This window comes from Aethalodelphis obliquidens, unplaced genomic scaffold (genome assembly GCF_003676395.1).
Source record: "Aethalodelphis obliquidens isolate GAN/ISIS:26980383/991018 unplaced genomic scaffold, ASM367639v1 scaffold4, whole genome shotgun sequence".
Classification (NCBI taxonomy): Eukaryota; Metazoa; Chordata; class Mammalia; order Artiodactyla; family Delphinidae; genus Aethalodelphis; species Aethalodelphis obliquidens.
The window spans coordinates 13,045,872-13,060,687 of NW_020837948.1; the positions used below are offsets into that span (position 1 = coordinate 13,045,872).

The 14,816-nt window shown below is 43.6% G+C and overlaps 1 protein-coding gene and 1 pseudogene across 4 annotated transcripts in view; both read right to left on the reverse strand.

Moving 5' to 3' along the window:
- Window positions 1–7,900: 7,900 nt before the first annotated feature.
- Window positions 7,901–9,501, reverse strand: LOC113617636 (sorting nexin-15 pseudogene; annotated as a pseudogene).
- A 2,334-nt stretch (window positions 9,502–11,835) lies between these two features.
- Window positions 11,836–14,816, reverse strand: part of GRAMD2B (GRAM domain containing 2B) — a 67,922-nt gene continuing 64,941 nt past the window's right edge. For all 4 annotated transcript variants that reach the window (XM_027099011.1, XM_027099001.1, XM_027098990.1 and 1 more), the window contains one exon: window positions 11,836–13,091. In XM_027099011.1, the coding sequence (XP_026954812.1) occupies window positions 13,050–13,091 (42 nt within the window). In that variant the 3' untranslated portion in view covers window positions 11,836–13,049. The remainder of the gene's footprint in view (window positions 13,092–14,816) is intronic.

The following is a 14,816-nucleotide window of genomic DNA, read 5'->3' on the forward strand; positions in this document are numbered from 1 at the left end:
TTTTGTATCCTGCAACTTTATACCAAATTCACTGATTAGCTCTAGTAATTTTCTGGTGGCGTCTTTAGGATTTTCTATGTATGGTATCATGTCATCTGCAAACAGTGACAGTTTTACTTCTTCTTTTCCAATTTGTATTCCTTTTATTTCTTGTTCTTCTCTGATTGCCGTGGCTCGGACTTCCAAAACTATGTTGAATAATAGTGGTGAGAGTGGACATCCTTGTCTTGTTCCTGATCTTAGAGGAAATGCTTTCAGTTTTTTGCCATTGAGAATGATGTTTGCTGTGGGTTTGTTGCATATGGCCTTTATTATGTTGAGGTAGGTTCCCTCCATGCCTACTTTCTAGAGAATTTTTGTCCTAAATGGGTGTTGAATTTTGTCAAAAGCTTTTTCTGTATCTATTGAGATGATCATATGGTTTTTATTCTTCAGTTTGTTAGTATTTTGTATCACATTGATTGATTTGCATATATTGAAGGATCCTTGCATCCCTGGGATAAATCCCACTTGATCATGGTGTATGATCCTTTTAATGTATTGTTGGATTCTGTTTGCCAGTATTTTGTTGAGGATTTTTGCATCTACATTCATCAGTGATATTGGTCTGTAATTTTCTTTTTTTGTAGTATCTTTGTCTGGTTTTGGTATCAGGGTGATGGTGGCCTCGTAGAATGAGTTTGGGAGTGTTCCTTCCTCTGCAATTTTTTGGAAGAGTTTGAGAAGGATTAGTGTTAGCTATTCTCTAAATGTTTGATAGAATTCACCTGTGAAGCCATCTGGTCCTGGACTTCTGTTGTTGGAATTTTTTTAATCTTTTCTGACCACAGTGCTATGAGATTAGAAATAAATTACAGGGAAAAAAACATAAAAAACACAGATACATGGAGACTAAACGATACATTACTAAATAACCAAGAGATCACTGAAGAAATCAAAGAGGAAATCAAAAAATACCTAGAGGGACTTCCCTGGTGGCTCAGTGGTTAAGAATCTGCCTTCCAATGCAGGGGACATGGGTTCAAGCCCTGGTCTGGGAAGATCCCACATGCCATGGAGCAACTAAGCCCGTGCACCACAGCTACTGAGCCTGTGCTCTAGAGCCTGCAAGCCACAACTACTGAAGCCCGCATGCCTAGAGCCCTTGCTCCGCAACAGCAGAAGCCACTGCAGTGAGATGTCCATGCACCGCAATGAAGAGCAGCTCCTGCTCGCCACAACTAGAGATAGCCAGTGCATAGCAATGAAGACCCAGTGCAACCGTAAATAAATAAATAAATAAATTTATAAAATAAAAAACCTAGAGACAAATGACAATGAAAACATGATCATCCAAAACCTATGGGATGCAGCAAGAGCTGTTCTAAGTGGGAAGTTTATAGCAGTACAATCCTACCTCAAGAGACAAGAAAAATCTCAAATAAGCAATCTAAACTTACACCTAAAGGAACTAGAGAAAGAAGAAAAAACAAAACCCAAAGTTAGAAGAAGGAAAGAAATCATAAAGATCAGAGCAGAAATAAATGAAATAGAAACAAAGAAAGCAATAGCAAAGATCAATAAAACTAAAAGCTGGTTCTTTGAGAAGATAAACAAAATTAATAAACCTTTAGCCAGATTCATCATGAAAAAGAGGGAGAGGACTCAAATCAATAAAATTAGATATGAAAAAGGAGAAGTTACAACAGACACTGCAGAAATACAAAGCATCCTAAGAGACTACTACAAGCAACTCTATGCCAATTAAATGGACAACCTGGAAGAAATGGACAAATTCTTAGAAAGGTATAACCTTCCAAGACTGAACCAGGAAGAAATAGAAAATATGAACAGACCAATCACAAGTAATGAAATGGAAACTGAGTTGATGATCTCTTAAGTTCAAACACATTCTAACAACATTGCAATTGTATCTGTCTCCCATGCTTAATATTTTTGACATCATTCTTTACATCCTTTTGTTCTGCATATCTCTTAACTACTTATTGTGGATAGAGGTGATTTTACTACTTTTGTCTTTTAACCTTCCAACCAGCTTTATAAGTGGTTGACCTACTACCTTTACTACATGTTAGCCTTTATCAATGAGATTTTTCTTTTCATAATTTTCATATTTCTAGTTGTGGTCTTTTCTTTTCCAGTTAGAGAACTCCCTTTAACTTTTTTTGTAAAGCTGATTTAGTGGTGCTGAACTCTTTTAGCTTTTGCTTGTCTATAAAACTCTATCACTCCTTACAATCTGAGTAGATTGCCAGGTAGAGCATTCTTGGTTTTACGTTTTTTCTTCTCATCACTTTAAATGTATTGTGCCACTCCCTTCGCGCCTGCTAAGTTTCTGCTGAAAAGTCACCTGGTAGTCTTATGGGAGTTCCTTTATATGTAACTAGTTGCTTTTCCCTTGCTGCTTTTAAGATTCTTTACCTTTAATTTTTGCCATTTTAATTGCAATGTATCTTGGTGTGGATATCTTTGAGTTCAGCTTATTTGGGACTGTCTGTGCTTCCTGGATCTGGACTTCTGTTTCCTTTCCCAGGTTAGGGAAGTTTTCACCTGTTATTTGTTTAAATAACTTTTCTGCCCCTCTCTCTCTCTTTTTTCCTTCTGGGATCCCTATAATGCAAATGTCAGTACACTTGATGTTGTCCCAGAGGTCTCTTCAACTATCCTCATTTTTTTTTAAATTAATTAATTTATTTCTGGCTGCATTGGGTCTTCGTTGCTGTGCGCAGGCTTTTCTCTAGTTGCAGTGAGAGGGGGCTATTCTTTGTTGCTGTGTGCGGGCTTCTCATTGTGGTGGCTTCTCTAGTTGCAGAGCATGGGGTCTAAGCACCCAGGCTTCAGTAGCTGTGGCTCGCGGGCTCTAGAGCACAGGCTCTGCAGTTGTGGCGCATGGACTTAGTTGCTCTGCAGCATGTGGGATCTTCCCAGACCAGGGCTTGAACCCATGTCCCATGCATTGGCAGGTGGATTCTTAACTACTGTGCCACCAGGGAAGCCCTATCCTCATTTTTAAAAATTATTTTTTCTTTTTTCTGTTCACCTTGAGTGATTCCACTACTCTGTCTTCCAGTTCACTGATCTGTTCCTCTGAATCATCCAATCTACTGAATCTGTTTTTCTTTCTGGTATATTTTTAATTTTAGTTACTGTATTCTTAAGCTCTGTTTAGTTTTTCTTTTTAGTTTCAAACTCTTAGTTAAACTTCTCACGGTATTCATTCTTTCTTTTCCTGAGTTTGTTGAACATCTTTATGATCATTACCTTGATCTCTTTATTGGGTAGATTACTTTGCTTAGTTCTTTTTCTGGGGCTTTTTCTTGTTCCTTTTGTTTTTGGAACACACTCCTCTATCACCATTCATTCATTCATTTATTCATTCATTTATTTATTTATGGCTGCCTTGGGTCGTTGTTGCTGTGCATGGGCTTTCTCTAGTTGTGGCGAGCGGGGGCTACTCTTTGTTGCGGTGTGCGGGTTTCTCATTGCGGTGGCTTCTCTTGTTGCGGAGCACAGGCTTTAAGGTGTGTGGGCTTCAGTAGTTGTGGCTTGTGGGCTCTAGAGCGCAGGCTCAGTAGTTGTGGCGCACGGGCTTAGTTGCTCCGCGGCATGTGGGATCTAGTTCCCGGACCAGGGCTCTAACCCATGTCCCCTGCACTGGCAGGCGGATTCTTAACCACCATGCCACCAGGGAAGCCCCTGTCACCACATTTTGCCTATTTCTCTTTTTATTTCTATGTGTTCGGTGGATCAGTTACATTTCCTGATCCTAGACCAATGTCCTTATGTAGGAGACATCCTATGGGGCCCAGCAGCACACTCGCTTCGGGTCACCAGATTAATATGCTCTAGGGTTGCCCCCTATGTTGGCTGCATGGGCCCATCTGTTATGGTGTGGCTGACTACTGTTAGTGCCCTGGTAGGCAGGGCTGGCGCCTGGTCTGGTTGGCTGCCAGGCCCTGCCTCATACAAAAGCCACTGGCCTGCAGGTGGGGCAGGGTCATGGCATTGCTGGCTGCACATCTCAGGGAGCCCTGGGGTTGGTGCTGGCCTATTGGTGGACAGGGCTGGGTCCAGGGGCAAGTGGGTTTCCAGGACAGGTGCTGACCAGCTGGTGGGCAGATAAGCCCTGATGCTAATAGGCTGGAGAGGACTCCAAAATGGCTCTTTCCAGGACCAGTGTCCTTGTCATAGAACAGGCTTGTCAAAATGCTGCTGTCAGTATTTATGTCCCTAAGGGGAGTCCCATTTGCCTCCCGCTGCTCTAGGAAGCTCTCCAAGATGAGCAAGTGGGTCTGATCAGGCTCCTTTCAGATTACTGCCTCTGTGTTGGGCCTCTGAGCATGTGAGATTTTGCATGAGCCCTTTAAAAGTGGAGTTTGTTTCTTATAGCCCTCTGGCTCTCCCAAAAGTAAGCCCATCTGGCCTTCAGAGCCAGTGGTTCTGGGGACTTGTCTTCCTGGCGCAGGACCCTGGGTTGGGGAGCCCAATGCGGGAGCTCAAGACCCTTACTCCTTTGGGAAAACCTCTGCAATTGTGATTGTCCTTCTGTTTGTGGATTGCCTATCTAGGGATGTGGACCTTGACTATACTGCATCTCCACCCCTCCTACCAATATCATTGTGGTTCCTTTTTTATATCTTTGGTTGTGGAAAATCTTTTCTGCTAGTCTTCAGGTTGTTTTCATCAATAGTTGCTCTGTAAATAGTTGTAATTTTGGTGCACCCATGGGAGGAGGTGAGCTCAGGGTCTTCCTACTCTGCCATTTCATCTGAAGCTAGCAAACTTTTAACCTTCATTTAGGCTCCATGCAGAAATGGAAGATCTAGTTCTGATTGGAGCCAGTCATGTTCTTTCCTTCCCTGGATAAATCCTTCTTCTGGAGTGTACAATTTGATATAGAGATTCTTCTTCTGGAGACTACAACTTGACATAGTTGGATTACCACCCAATTTAATACTCTGCCTCTCAAATGTAGAAATGAATCAATTGCTCAGAAAGGCTTACAGTTGCTTCATATGACTACCAGTCATACAAGTGGCATGATTATATGATTACATGACAGTGAAAGAACTGGCAAAACTCAGAACTCACTGCTGCAGGTTTTAAATGTTTGCAACCTAAAATCAAAACCATAAAATTAAAGCGCATTTAAGATAATTAAATATATACCTTAAGTAGTACTAACAAGATAGAGCCCATACCTATTTTAGTTACCAAAGTTTAAAAAAATTTATGGGGAGATGTAAGTAGAAATCACCCAGTATTTCATTTCTAGTGAATCCCTCTTCCTCCTTGTTATTTAGTTTTCTTTACTCCAGGGTGGCTTCTGGATTTACACAGCATTTTATTCTGTTCAGCAGCCACTCGGATTTGATTGTGCAATCAGTACTGTGCCTTCATTTTTCTTCTGTCAGTAAACTACCTCTGGAGCAAAATAATTGGGTCACAAATGCTTATCTGTAAAGCTGACAGCAGATCACATCCTTCACGCAACGTTACGGAGATCAACCGTGTCAGAGCCCCAGCATCATCATGTGACTGCTGTACTTATTTCTTTGTTTACCAAGAAATGGCTTAATTTCCCCATGGGCGGCTTTAACCCTTGAATGGAAATTGCCACAGCCTTAAAAAGGAGGGAATGTGCAGTGGAAGGATGCACATTGCTCACTCACCACTGTTCTCCCCTAAAGTGGTCAGCAGAACCATTCAATGCCAAGCAATCTAGGAAATTTCTTCACACCCCCCTGACAGCTGACTGGCTTGGACTGACTTCCTAACTGGGCATCCACTTAATAAACAGCAAGTCCAGTGCTGATGGGGAGGCAGACCAGAAACTGTGAATATCTCTATTTTTTCAAAGGGCAACTCTAAGAACTAGAGTCCTTGTTCAATCTAAAAGAGCCCATTCAGATTTTAATCTTTAAGTAGAGAATAAATATTATCATGAAGTTTTGTTCTGGGTTCAACCTCACAAACTTCCCCTCACCAAGGATGCCCCAGCTGAGTGCGTAACCTGGCAACAGCCTTCCATAGAGTGTCATTCCTCTGTGGCCATCCACTTGGTGGCAAGACTATTGCTTGGGACCTCTTCTAGCATGGAGGGGAAAGATTTCTCTTTGGAATAGATTTGTGTCCTAGATATTGATCTGCCTTCCTTGTCCATAATGTTTCTGCCTTACCATCATGGTGACTTCGCTATGCACCACATTGCTTCTGATCAAGAAGCTCATTTCACAGCACAAGAATTTCAGTAGAGGGCTAGTGCCCACAGAATCCACTGTTTTTTACCACATACTCCCTTGCTTAGCAGCTGCTGGCTTAATAAGACAGTGACATGGCCTCATGAAGGCCCTGTTAGGCTACCAGTTAGGAGAGACACCCTGAAAGCATGGGGTTTTATTTTACAGGATGGAGAAACCAACATATGTGTGCCTCTCCTATAGGCATGGGTCCAAGAGTCGAGGTTGGAGTTAAGAGTAGCTTCCTTACACTATTATGGCTAATAATCTACTTATGGGAGTCTTGCTTCCCATCCCTGCCATTTTGAGCTCTGCTGGTTTGGAGGTGTTGGTTCCTAATGGACAAATGTTTCAATAGAATTGGAAGCTAAGACTGCCAACTATTTCTTTTGGTTTATTAAAGCCATTGAACCAACATGAAACCACCACCACTACCACCACCACAAATAACAACAAAGGGGAGTGGGGAGGAAGAAGAGAGAGAGAGAAAGGCTCTGGGAATTCAGACCCTTCAGGAATAAAGATTTGGGTCACCTCACTAGGTAAAGAATTGTGACCAGCTGAGGTTCTTTCTGAGGGCAAAGAAAAGATGAAATGGGTAGTGGAAGATGGAAGAAGATTATAAATATATCTTTGCGATTAGTTACAGGAATGAAGACTAGAGCAGCTATGCATATTTTCTTCCTTTCTTTGTGTATGCATTTGTATGATATGTATTATAAATTTGTTTATAGTAACAATTTTCTCTTTTCCTTCCCTTTTTTATTATTTTTTAAAATTTTATTTATTTATTTATGGCTACGTTGGGTCTTCATTGCTGCGTGCGGGCTTTCTGTAGTTGTGGCAAGCGGGGGCTACTCTTTTTTTTGTGTGTGTGTGGTACGCGGGCCTCTCACTGTTGTGGCCTCTCCCGTTGCGGAGCACAGGCTCCGGATGCGCAGGCTCAGCGGCCATGGCTCACAGGCCCAGCCGCTCCGCGGCATGTGGGATCTTCCCGGACCGGGGCACGAACCCGTGTCCCCTGCATTGGCAGGCGGACTCTCAACCACTGCGCCACCAGGGAAGCCCAAAGGGCTACTCTTCATTGAGGTGCGCGGGCTTCTCACTGCGGTGGCTTCTCTTGTTGTGGAGCACGGTCTCTAGGCGCACAGGCTTCAGTAGTTGTGGCACGTGTGCTCATTAGTTATGGCTTGTGGACTCTAGACCGCAGGCTCAGTAGTTGTGGTACTCGGGCTTAGTTGCTCTGCGGAATGTGGGACCTTCCCGGACCAGGGCTCGAACCCGTGTCCCCTGCATTGGCAGGCGGATTCTTAACCACTGTGCCACCAGGGAAGTCCCTCCTTTCCTTTAATATTCTACTCAAGTTTTGTTTGAGGCTAACTTTACAATTTAGTCACTAGAGGATAGAATATTCAGATGGCACTGTGACCAAATTTGAGGAATAATTTTATTAATTTATTTTAATTATTATTTTATTTTTAATTAAAACTCTTTGGGGAACTTTGAATTCATTATTTTTCCCATTCTTGGTCCAATTACATCTAGAAATGGCCCCTAGATTATAAGACGAGGAGACAGGCCCAGGCACCAGGGAGAGGAGAAGGAGGCAGCTGCCAGTGCTGGAGTCCTGGGGAAGGGGCCACTCCTTCTTCAGGCAGGAGTTAGGACAGTTACAGGTGCAGGATTGCCTCTGACGCTTCAGCTAGTTGGCTGCCTTCCTCACACCCTCCCTGAGGGCAGGGGATGGGTCACTGGGATCTCCCTGAAGCAGGATGTGCACCCCATCCCGGTAACCCTGCAGAGCTGCAGGGTAGGTGCTTGCCTTCTCCTCCCGCAGCCCTGGGTGATGAGCTCTGTAGCTTGGCTCAGAAAGGTGGTGGTGGGCCCTCCTTCCTTTTCTTCTCCCTGCCTTCCTGTTTCCCAGGGTCCCTGGTGCAGCCTTTAGGACTCTGCATCAATACCAACTCACTTATGCAGGTAGGACTGAGGCCTGAGACTTCTTCCTTGGAAAAGGGGTCCAAGAGGGCAAGTTCAGCCTTGGTGTGCGGGGCTCCGCAGGGGCACGGGACGCCTCCTTGGTGCTCCCACAGTTAAAGATGGCAGGTCTGAATGGTGAGGGCGTGGCGTGGGGGATGGTCCGTTGGCACCTCCAACACGTCGAGGCCCCTCCTCTCCACGCCCCTCCTTTCTGCGGGGGAGCCGCTGGTGCAACCAGGACACATCATGGCCCCAGGGCCGGGGCTCATCGAGGGGGCGGTATGGGGATCAGAGAGGCTGGCAGGATGTGCAGGTCCCTGGACACTTCGGAGGACCGTGTCACCTCCCCACCCCCGAAGAACTCCTTGAGTTGGGGGCTGTCGAGCGCGGAGATGTGCACCGTGAAGCGAACCAAATCCTCAGCCCCCTTTCGAGGCTTCTTGATCACCGAAGCTTTGAACCGCCAAACACCTGTGCGCGGGGAGGGGCGGGACCTGGGGGAAGCAGGGAACTCGTGGAGGAAGCGGAAGAGGTTGGGTGGAGGTTGTAGGCCGGGTCTCCAAGCAGCTTGTGGAAGTTGCTGAATCGCAGAGATGGATACAGCCAATGTTGGGACTTTGCATCTCATCATTTTCAGGTAAGGATGAGACTGTCTTCCTTTCTATGAAGTAGAGTGGTGTCTCGTTAGAAACAGAGTTGTGTTTCTTGTTGCGTGAGAGTTTAAATATGTATAGAAAGGGTGTGTATGGGGCTTCCCTGGTGGCGCAGTGGTTGAGAGTCCGCCTGCTGACGCAGGGAATGCAGGTTCGTGCCCTGGTCCGGGAAGAAACCACATGCCGCGGAGCGGCTGGGCCCGTGAGCCATGGCCGCTGGGCCTGCGCGTCCGGAGCCTGTGCTCCGCAACGGGAGAGGCCACAACAGGGAGAGGCCTGCGTACCGCAAAAAAAAAAAAAAAAAAGGACAAGAAAGGGTGTGTATGGATGCTGCGTAGCCCACGGGGTGTCTAGTTTGTGATGCTAAGGTTGCAACACTTCAAACCGTATTGATGTTTTGCCAGCTGTTCCCTGTTAGATTCCGCTAACAAGGGGCCCTAGAGAGAGACTGCGCTGAACGGGAAGAAGGGATTGCTCCTTTCTGTTTACTCCCTCAGAGCTGCTAAACTTTTTCCTGTTACAGTGAGTGTCGCCTTATGCTCACTTCTTCGGCTTGGCACTGGCAGTTTCTTTATGGAGCAGCAGCTGGATCCAGTTTGCAGTTTACCCAGCATTTGCAGAACTAGGCTCATTACGCCCCCTCTGAGACATGAGCGCCACCTGACGTGCCCCTGCTGCAGAGGGCAGAGTTTCAGCTCCACCCAGCCCCTCCCCAGCTTTTAAGCTTGGGTAGTTTCAGCCACCTGGCTCTTGTTCCCGCCAAACCTGAGTTTGCTACTTCCCTGCTATCTTTGTGTTCTGATTCCCTTTACTGTCACTGTTACCGAACCAAACTTGGGTCTGCTTGCCCACGTGCAGTAAAGCCAATCTACTGACACACCACACTGGATTGTGGTGAAGGAAAGTGCAGTGTTTATTGCAGGCCAAGCAAGGAGTCCAGGCACCTAGTGCTTAAAAGGCCCAAACTCCTTGAAGGCTTTCAGGGAAAGGTTTTTAAAGACAGGGTGAGTGAGGGGGTCATGGGATGTGTGATCAGCTCCTGGACATTCTTCTGATTGGCTGGTGGTGAGGTGAATTGGGAGTCACTGTCATCAGCCTTCTGTTCCAACAGGTCTGGGGTCTAAGTGCTCGTGGGCAGCACACAGTTAACTTCTTCCACCTGGTGGGGGTTTCAGTCTCTGCAAAACAGCTCAAAGGACATGGCTCAGAATATTATCTATAGCCCGTGAGGAGGAACTAAGGTCCTTGACTTTGTTTAATAGCTGAACTGTTATTGTCTTGCTTGACTGTTTTCCCTTATTTCTGCATTTTCTCACTTCTCTGATTAAAGTTACTCTTTGGAACTCGGGGAAGGCCTAGGAGGCTAAGGTTTTTCTACAGGCAGGAGGCAGGCAGAGGACGTGGGGGTTCTTTTATGGGAAGGCTCCATAGGGCCCTGTTCAGTTACAACACCAAGTTAACAGTTTTCTTTGTAATTGGAGTATAGTTGATTTACAATGTTGTATTAATTTCTGCTGTACAGCAAAGAGATTGTTATACATATATATAATTCTTTTATGTTCTTTTCCATTATGGCTTATCACAGGATACTGAATATAGTTCTCTGTGCTATACAGTAGGGCCTTGTTATCCATCCATTCCATATATAATAGCTTATTAGCTACTAACCCTAACCTCCCACTCCATCCCTCCCCCAACCCCCTCCCCCATGGCAACCACAAGTCTGTTCTCTATGCCTGAGTCTGTTTCACAGATAGGTTCATTTGTGTCATAATTTAGATTCTACATATAAGTGATATCATATGGTATTTGTCTTTCTCTTTATGACTTACTTCACTTAGTATGATAATCTCTAGTTGCATCCATGTTGCTGCAAATGGCATTATTTCATTTTTTTTTTTTAAGGCTGAGTAGTATTCCATTGTATATATGTACCACGTCTTCTCTATCCATTCATCTGTCGATGGACATTTAGGTTGTTTCCATGTCTTGGCTATTGTGAATAGTGCTGCTATGAACATTGGGGTGCATGTATCTTTTTGGATTATAGTTTTGTCTGGATATATGCCCAGGAGCGGGATTGCTGGATCATATCATAATTCTATCTTTAGTTTTCTGAGGAACCTTCATACTGTTTTGCATAGTGGCTATACCAACTTACATTCCCATCAACAGTGTAGGAGGGTTCCCTTTTCCACATCCTCTCTATATGCTTACCTTTTTAATGCTATTTTCTATGCCATTTTTTGACAGTACTATTCTAAATAGTGTCATAATTTAAGTGCTCTGCTATTGAATAGTCTCTAATATTTTGCTGTTAAGCCTTCAGAGAATATTCTTGTATATAAATCCTTGACTAGATCTCTGCTTATTGCTCTGGTATAAATTCCTGGATAGAAGATTACTAATTCAGTGAAATTTGAACCATTTAAAGGCTCTTCACACAGCTGTAGAATTTCTCTCCAGAGGTAGCTGACCCACTCTTGAATCTCTAATGAGTTTTAACTATAGAGCATTGACATAGAACTTTTATAAAACTGGACTGTCAGACATGCAAACATTTTAAGAAATAATGAATATGGTTCCTATTAAGAGGAGAGTATACAATTTGCCTCACATGGCAGATGTGCTTTAGAAACTTTGTAACATTAATTCTCACAATGACACTTTCCCCTGGTACTTTTATCCTTATCAATAAAATGGGGGGAAATGACCAAATATTTTGCTTACGGTCACATAACTCATAAAATGAGGACCCAGGAATCAAGCATTGGTTTTCTGATTTCACAGTTAATTTTTCTTTCCCCTATATCATTTCAACCCAAGAACTTGAATCAGTTTTTTGGAAGTGAATACTTGGGAGGAAAGAAGTATGGGTGAGTTGGAAGTAGTAGAGAGGAGGTGAGAAGCAATTAAAAAGCATATTGTCTCTGTTAAAACAATTTACAAACTGACAAAATACAGCGTTGGCAGGGCATTTTAACCAATGAGTATTTATTAAAAGCTAGGGGTGCACCAGGCACAATTCTTGTCCAGTAGGCCAACAAATACAAATGATGTAACCAATTCACTTATTAGCTTATCTGATTAAACAAAATACATTTCATAGAAATGATTATAAAATGCATCATAGATAAACAGAATATCTTTTATATTACAGATATTAGGGTACCTAAATAATTATGAATAAAAACCAGCCAACCCATATGGTAAATAGAAGTTAGCAAAACCACTAGTTAAATATTTTAGTCAGCAAGAGAAAAGCATGCTATCATCATGCTGAGATGGGTTTCAGCATTAATTACAGACATCCTATTTCAAAACACACACAGTCCACCTACAATCTTAAAAATGCAGTGTTTTTCATCCTGCATCAAATCACTATCATACTTTTTGGTTTAAAGATTAGTTTTGGTTTCGACATAAGTTAATTTAGTACTTTAGTCTCATGTCTCACAAATTCTTGACCTGGGATGGGTGAGAATCAGTTCTATTAGTTATTAGAGGAACAAAACATAAAATGAGATAGTTTAATCCACTTTGTCCAATACTCTTGCCAATACTCAACTCAGAAGTTAAGATGATATACAGGTGACTTAAACCAGAACATAACAGCAGAAGGGAGAAAACCAAAAACTAAAATGTTATTTGTTTGAAGCAAGTCTGTCCATTAGGGCTTTTTTGTTTCTTTTTGTCTTTTGGGAGAGTCATGGCAAATTCTTTAAAGGATCCTATCGAGTTTGTTGGCACACGATATATCCCTTAGTTTGAAGGTTGGTTAAGAGGGGTGTACAGGAGAGAAGAGGCAGGTGGGTAGGACTGAAAAGGCATGGAGTGGAGGAGTATGTCAGTACCGCTGACACAGTCACAATAACCCACTGAACCACAGTCGTCCAAGTCTGCCAGGCCCTTCCTGAGACCTCCAGAGATGGGTCTGTTTTTTTCAGGCAGCAGCCCTGAAAACTTCCTCAGAGAGTCAAGGTCAAATTTTATTGCACAGGAACCAAAATTATTCCCCTTCCCCCATTTCCTGAGCTGGAGACCTCCAAGGGCAAGCACGGCTGGGGCTGCCCATCTGCTTGCTCCTCTGGCCAGCAGGGAGCACTCCACCAGAATGCCTGGGGAGCACCTACTTCAAGGGAAGTGCGAGGTTTTTGCATTGGTCCAAGCTTCTGGCTGGTCAGTCACCATTCTCAAGTAGCTTTTGTAAGTTGTTTTGTATCTTGAAATAAGAGAAAAGCTCCTGTTATTACATAGAATGGAGTATATTAAGGGCATATTTGCTATGGTCTATATAATGCTTGAGCTTAACCTCTTCTATCTTGAATAAAAAGCTACACATGGGTTCAATTTAGATCAGGCAAATAAATGCATGATTGAGGCATAGAATTCTGTTTGACAAACCACTTTAAAATGAAAAAAGACAGGCTAAAAATTTTTGAAAGAGTGGCACAAAGATGAAAATGTCGGTAGAGACTAAGAGAAACAGAACAGAAGACCTGGCAACACCAGGTGTGACCCATATGCATTCAGAGACAATAAGAAACTGGGTTTGACAAAGCCCATGTGATGGTCTGAATCGGACAAACACCACAAATAATGTTTAACACTCCTATTAGATATGACATTTCCCACGGACCCTGCCTATCTGTGGATCTTAAGACCACAGTATAGTGTTGGGCATTGAAAATGTGCTTGGTAAATGTTTGTTGGGTAAATGAACTTTAAAGAATCCAGAGCAAGGGATTTTCAAGAGCCAACACTGTGAGGGAGTAGGGAACCCTGTGGAACAAAAGAAAGAGAACGGTCTTCTTTTGGAAGAACATTCTGTGATGTCCTAGAGATCTAATCAGTATGTGCCAGGAACATCATGTGTGCTCACCTTGACCACACACCACCACACACACAGGGAGGTTTTATACACCAAGCTAAGGGCCAGAGATGCTATGTAACAAGACCAGTCACACAGTAAGTGGCAGAGTAGGGAAAAGAACAGACATCTGACTCCAAAGTTCATGCTCTTTCTTCTGCACTGCTCCACCATTAATGCCATTCCCAGTACTAAGAAAATAAGTATTTACTTCTTTACCTGTAAGAGGCATTGCCTTCATCCCCCAAATTCCTACTTCATATCTCCCCTAGCTTCCCACAGGACCAAAGATGAATGGAAAAGCAGGAGTGGGGAGGTAGAGAAAGAAATGAAATAAAAGACTGATATCCAAAATATTTAAAACACCTGCAAAGACAAAAACCCCAAAAGTAAAACAAAGGAGATAAATGGGCAATTTACAGAAGGAATATTACAGAAAGAAATCCATATGGCCAGTATATATATGAAAAGATGCTCAACCGCAGTAGTAGTTAGGAAAATGCAAATACAAACCATAATGAGATTGGACTTCATACTCTTAGACTAGGAGGTAGTAGGGGGTCAGAATGGCCTAATGGTGCCCCTCTTAGAGAAACTGAGGAGACATTTGAAGCTAATTAGTTGACAAAGTCCTGCGTAATCTGTCAGTGTCAAGTGAAAAGGATGACTGAAAGGGCAGTGATGCCATGAACAGAAATGGGGAAGTTACAAGAGGGCAGATCAGGAGGCTGAGACATGACCAGTCCCTGCAGGAGAGTAGAAGGAAGTTGCTGGTACTGAGTAGAAAGAGCTGAGACCTGGCTCTGACTTTCCCGCAGCACACGGCTGCTGTCCCCCGACCATGCGCTGCTGCGTTACTACTAGCTTCCCTTAGGCTTGGGGGTGCAGACCGAGCAACAGCACATGGGTGTGGCCTGGTGGCTATTTTTATACTAAGATTCCTATGAGCAATGTGTGCAACTTATGACTTTTTACAACTTCAACACATTCCTTTTGACCCTAAATCCCCTCTTCCCTTCTTCTGCTTTGGGACACAGGTTTCTGTTGGTAGTATAGGCCTCCTAGCCAAGTAGCTGG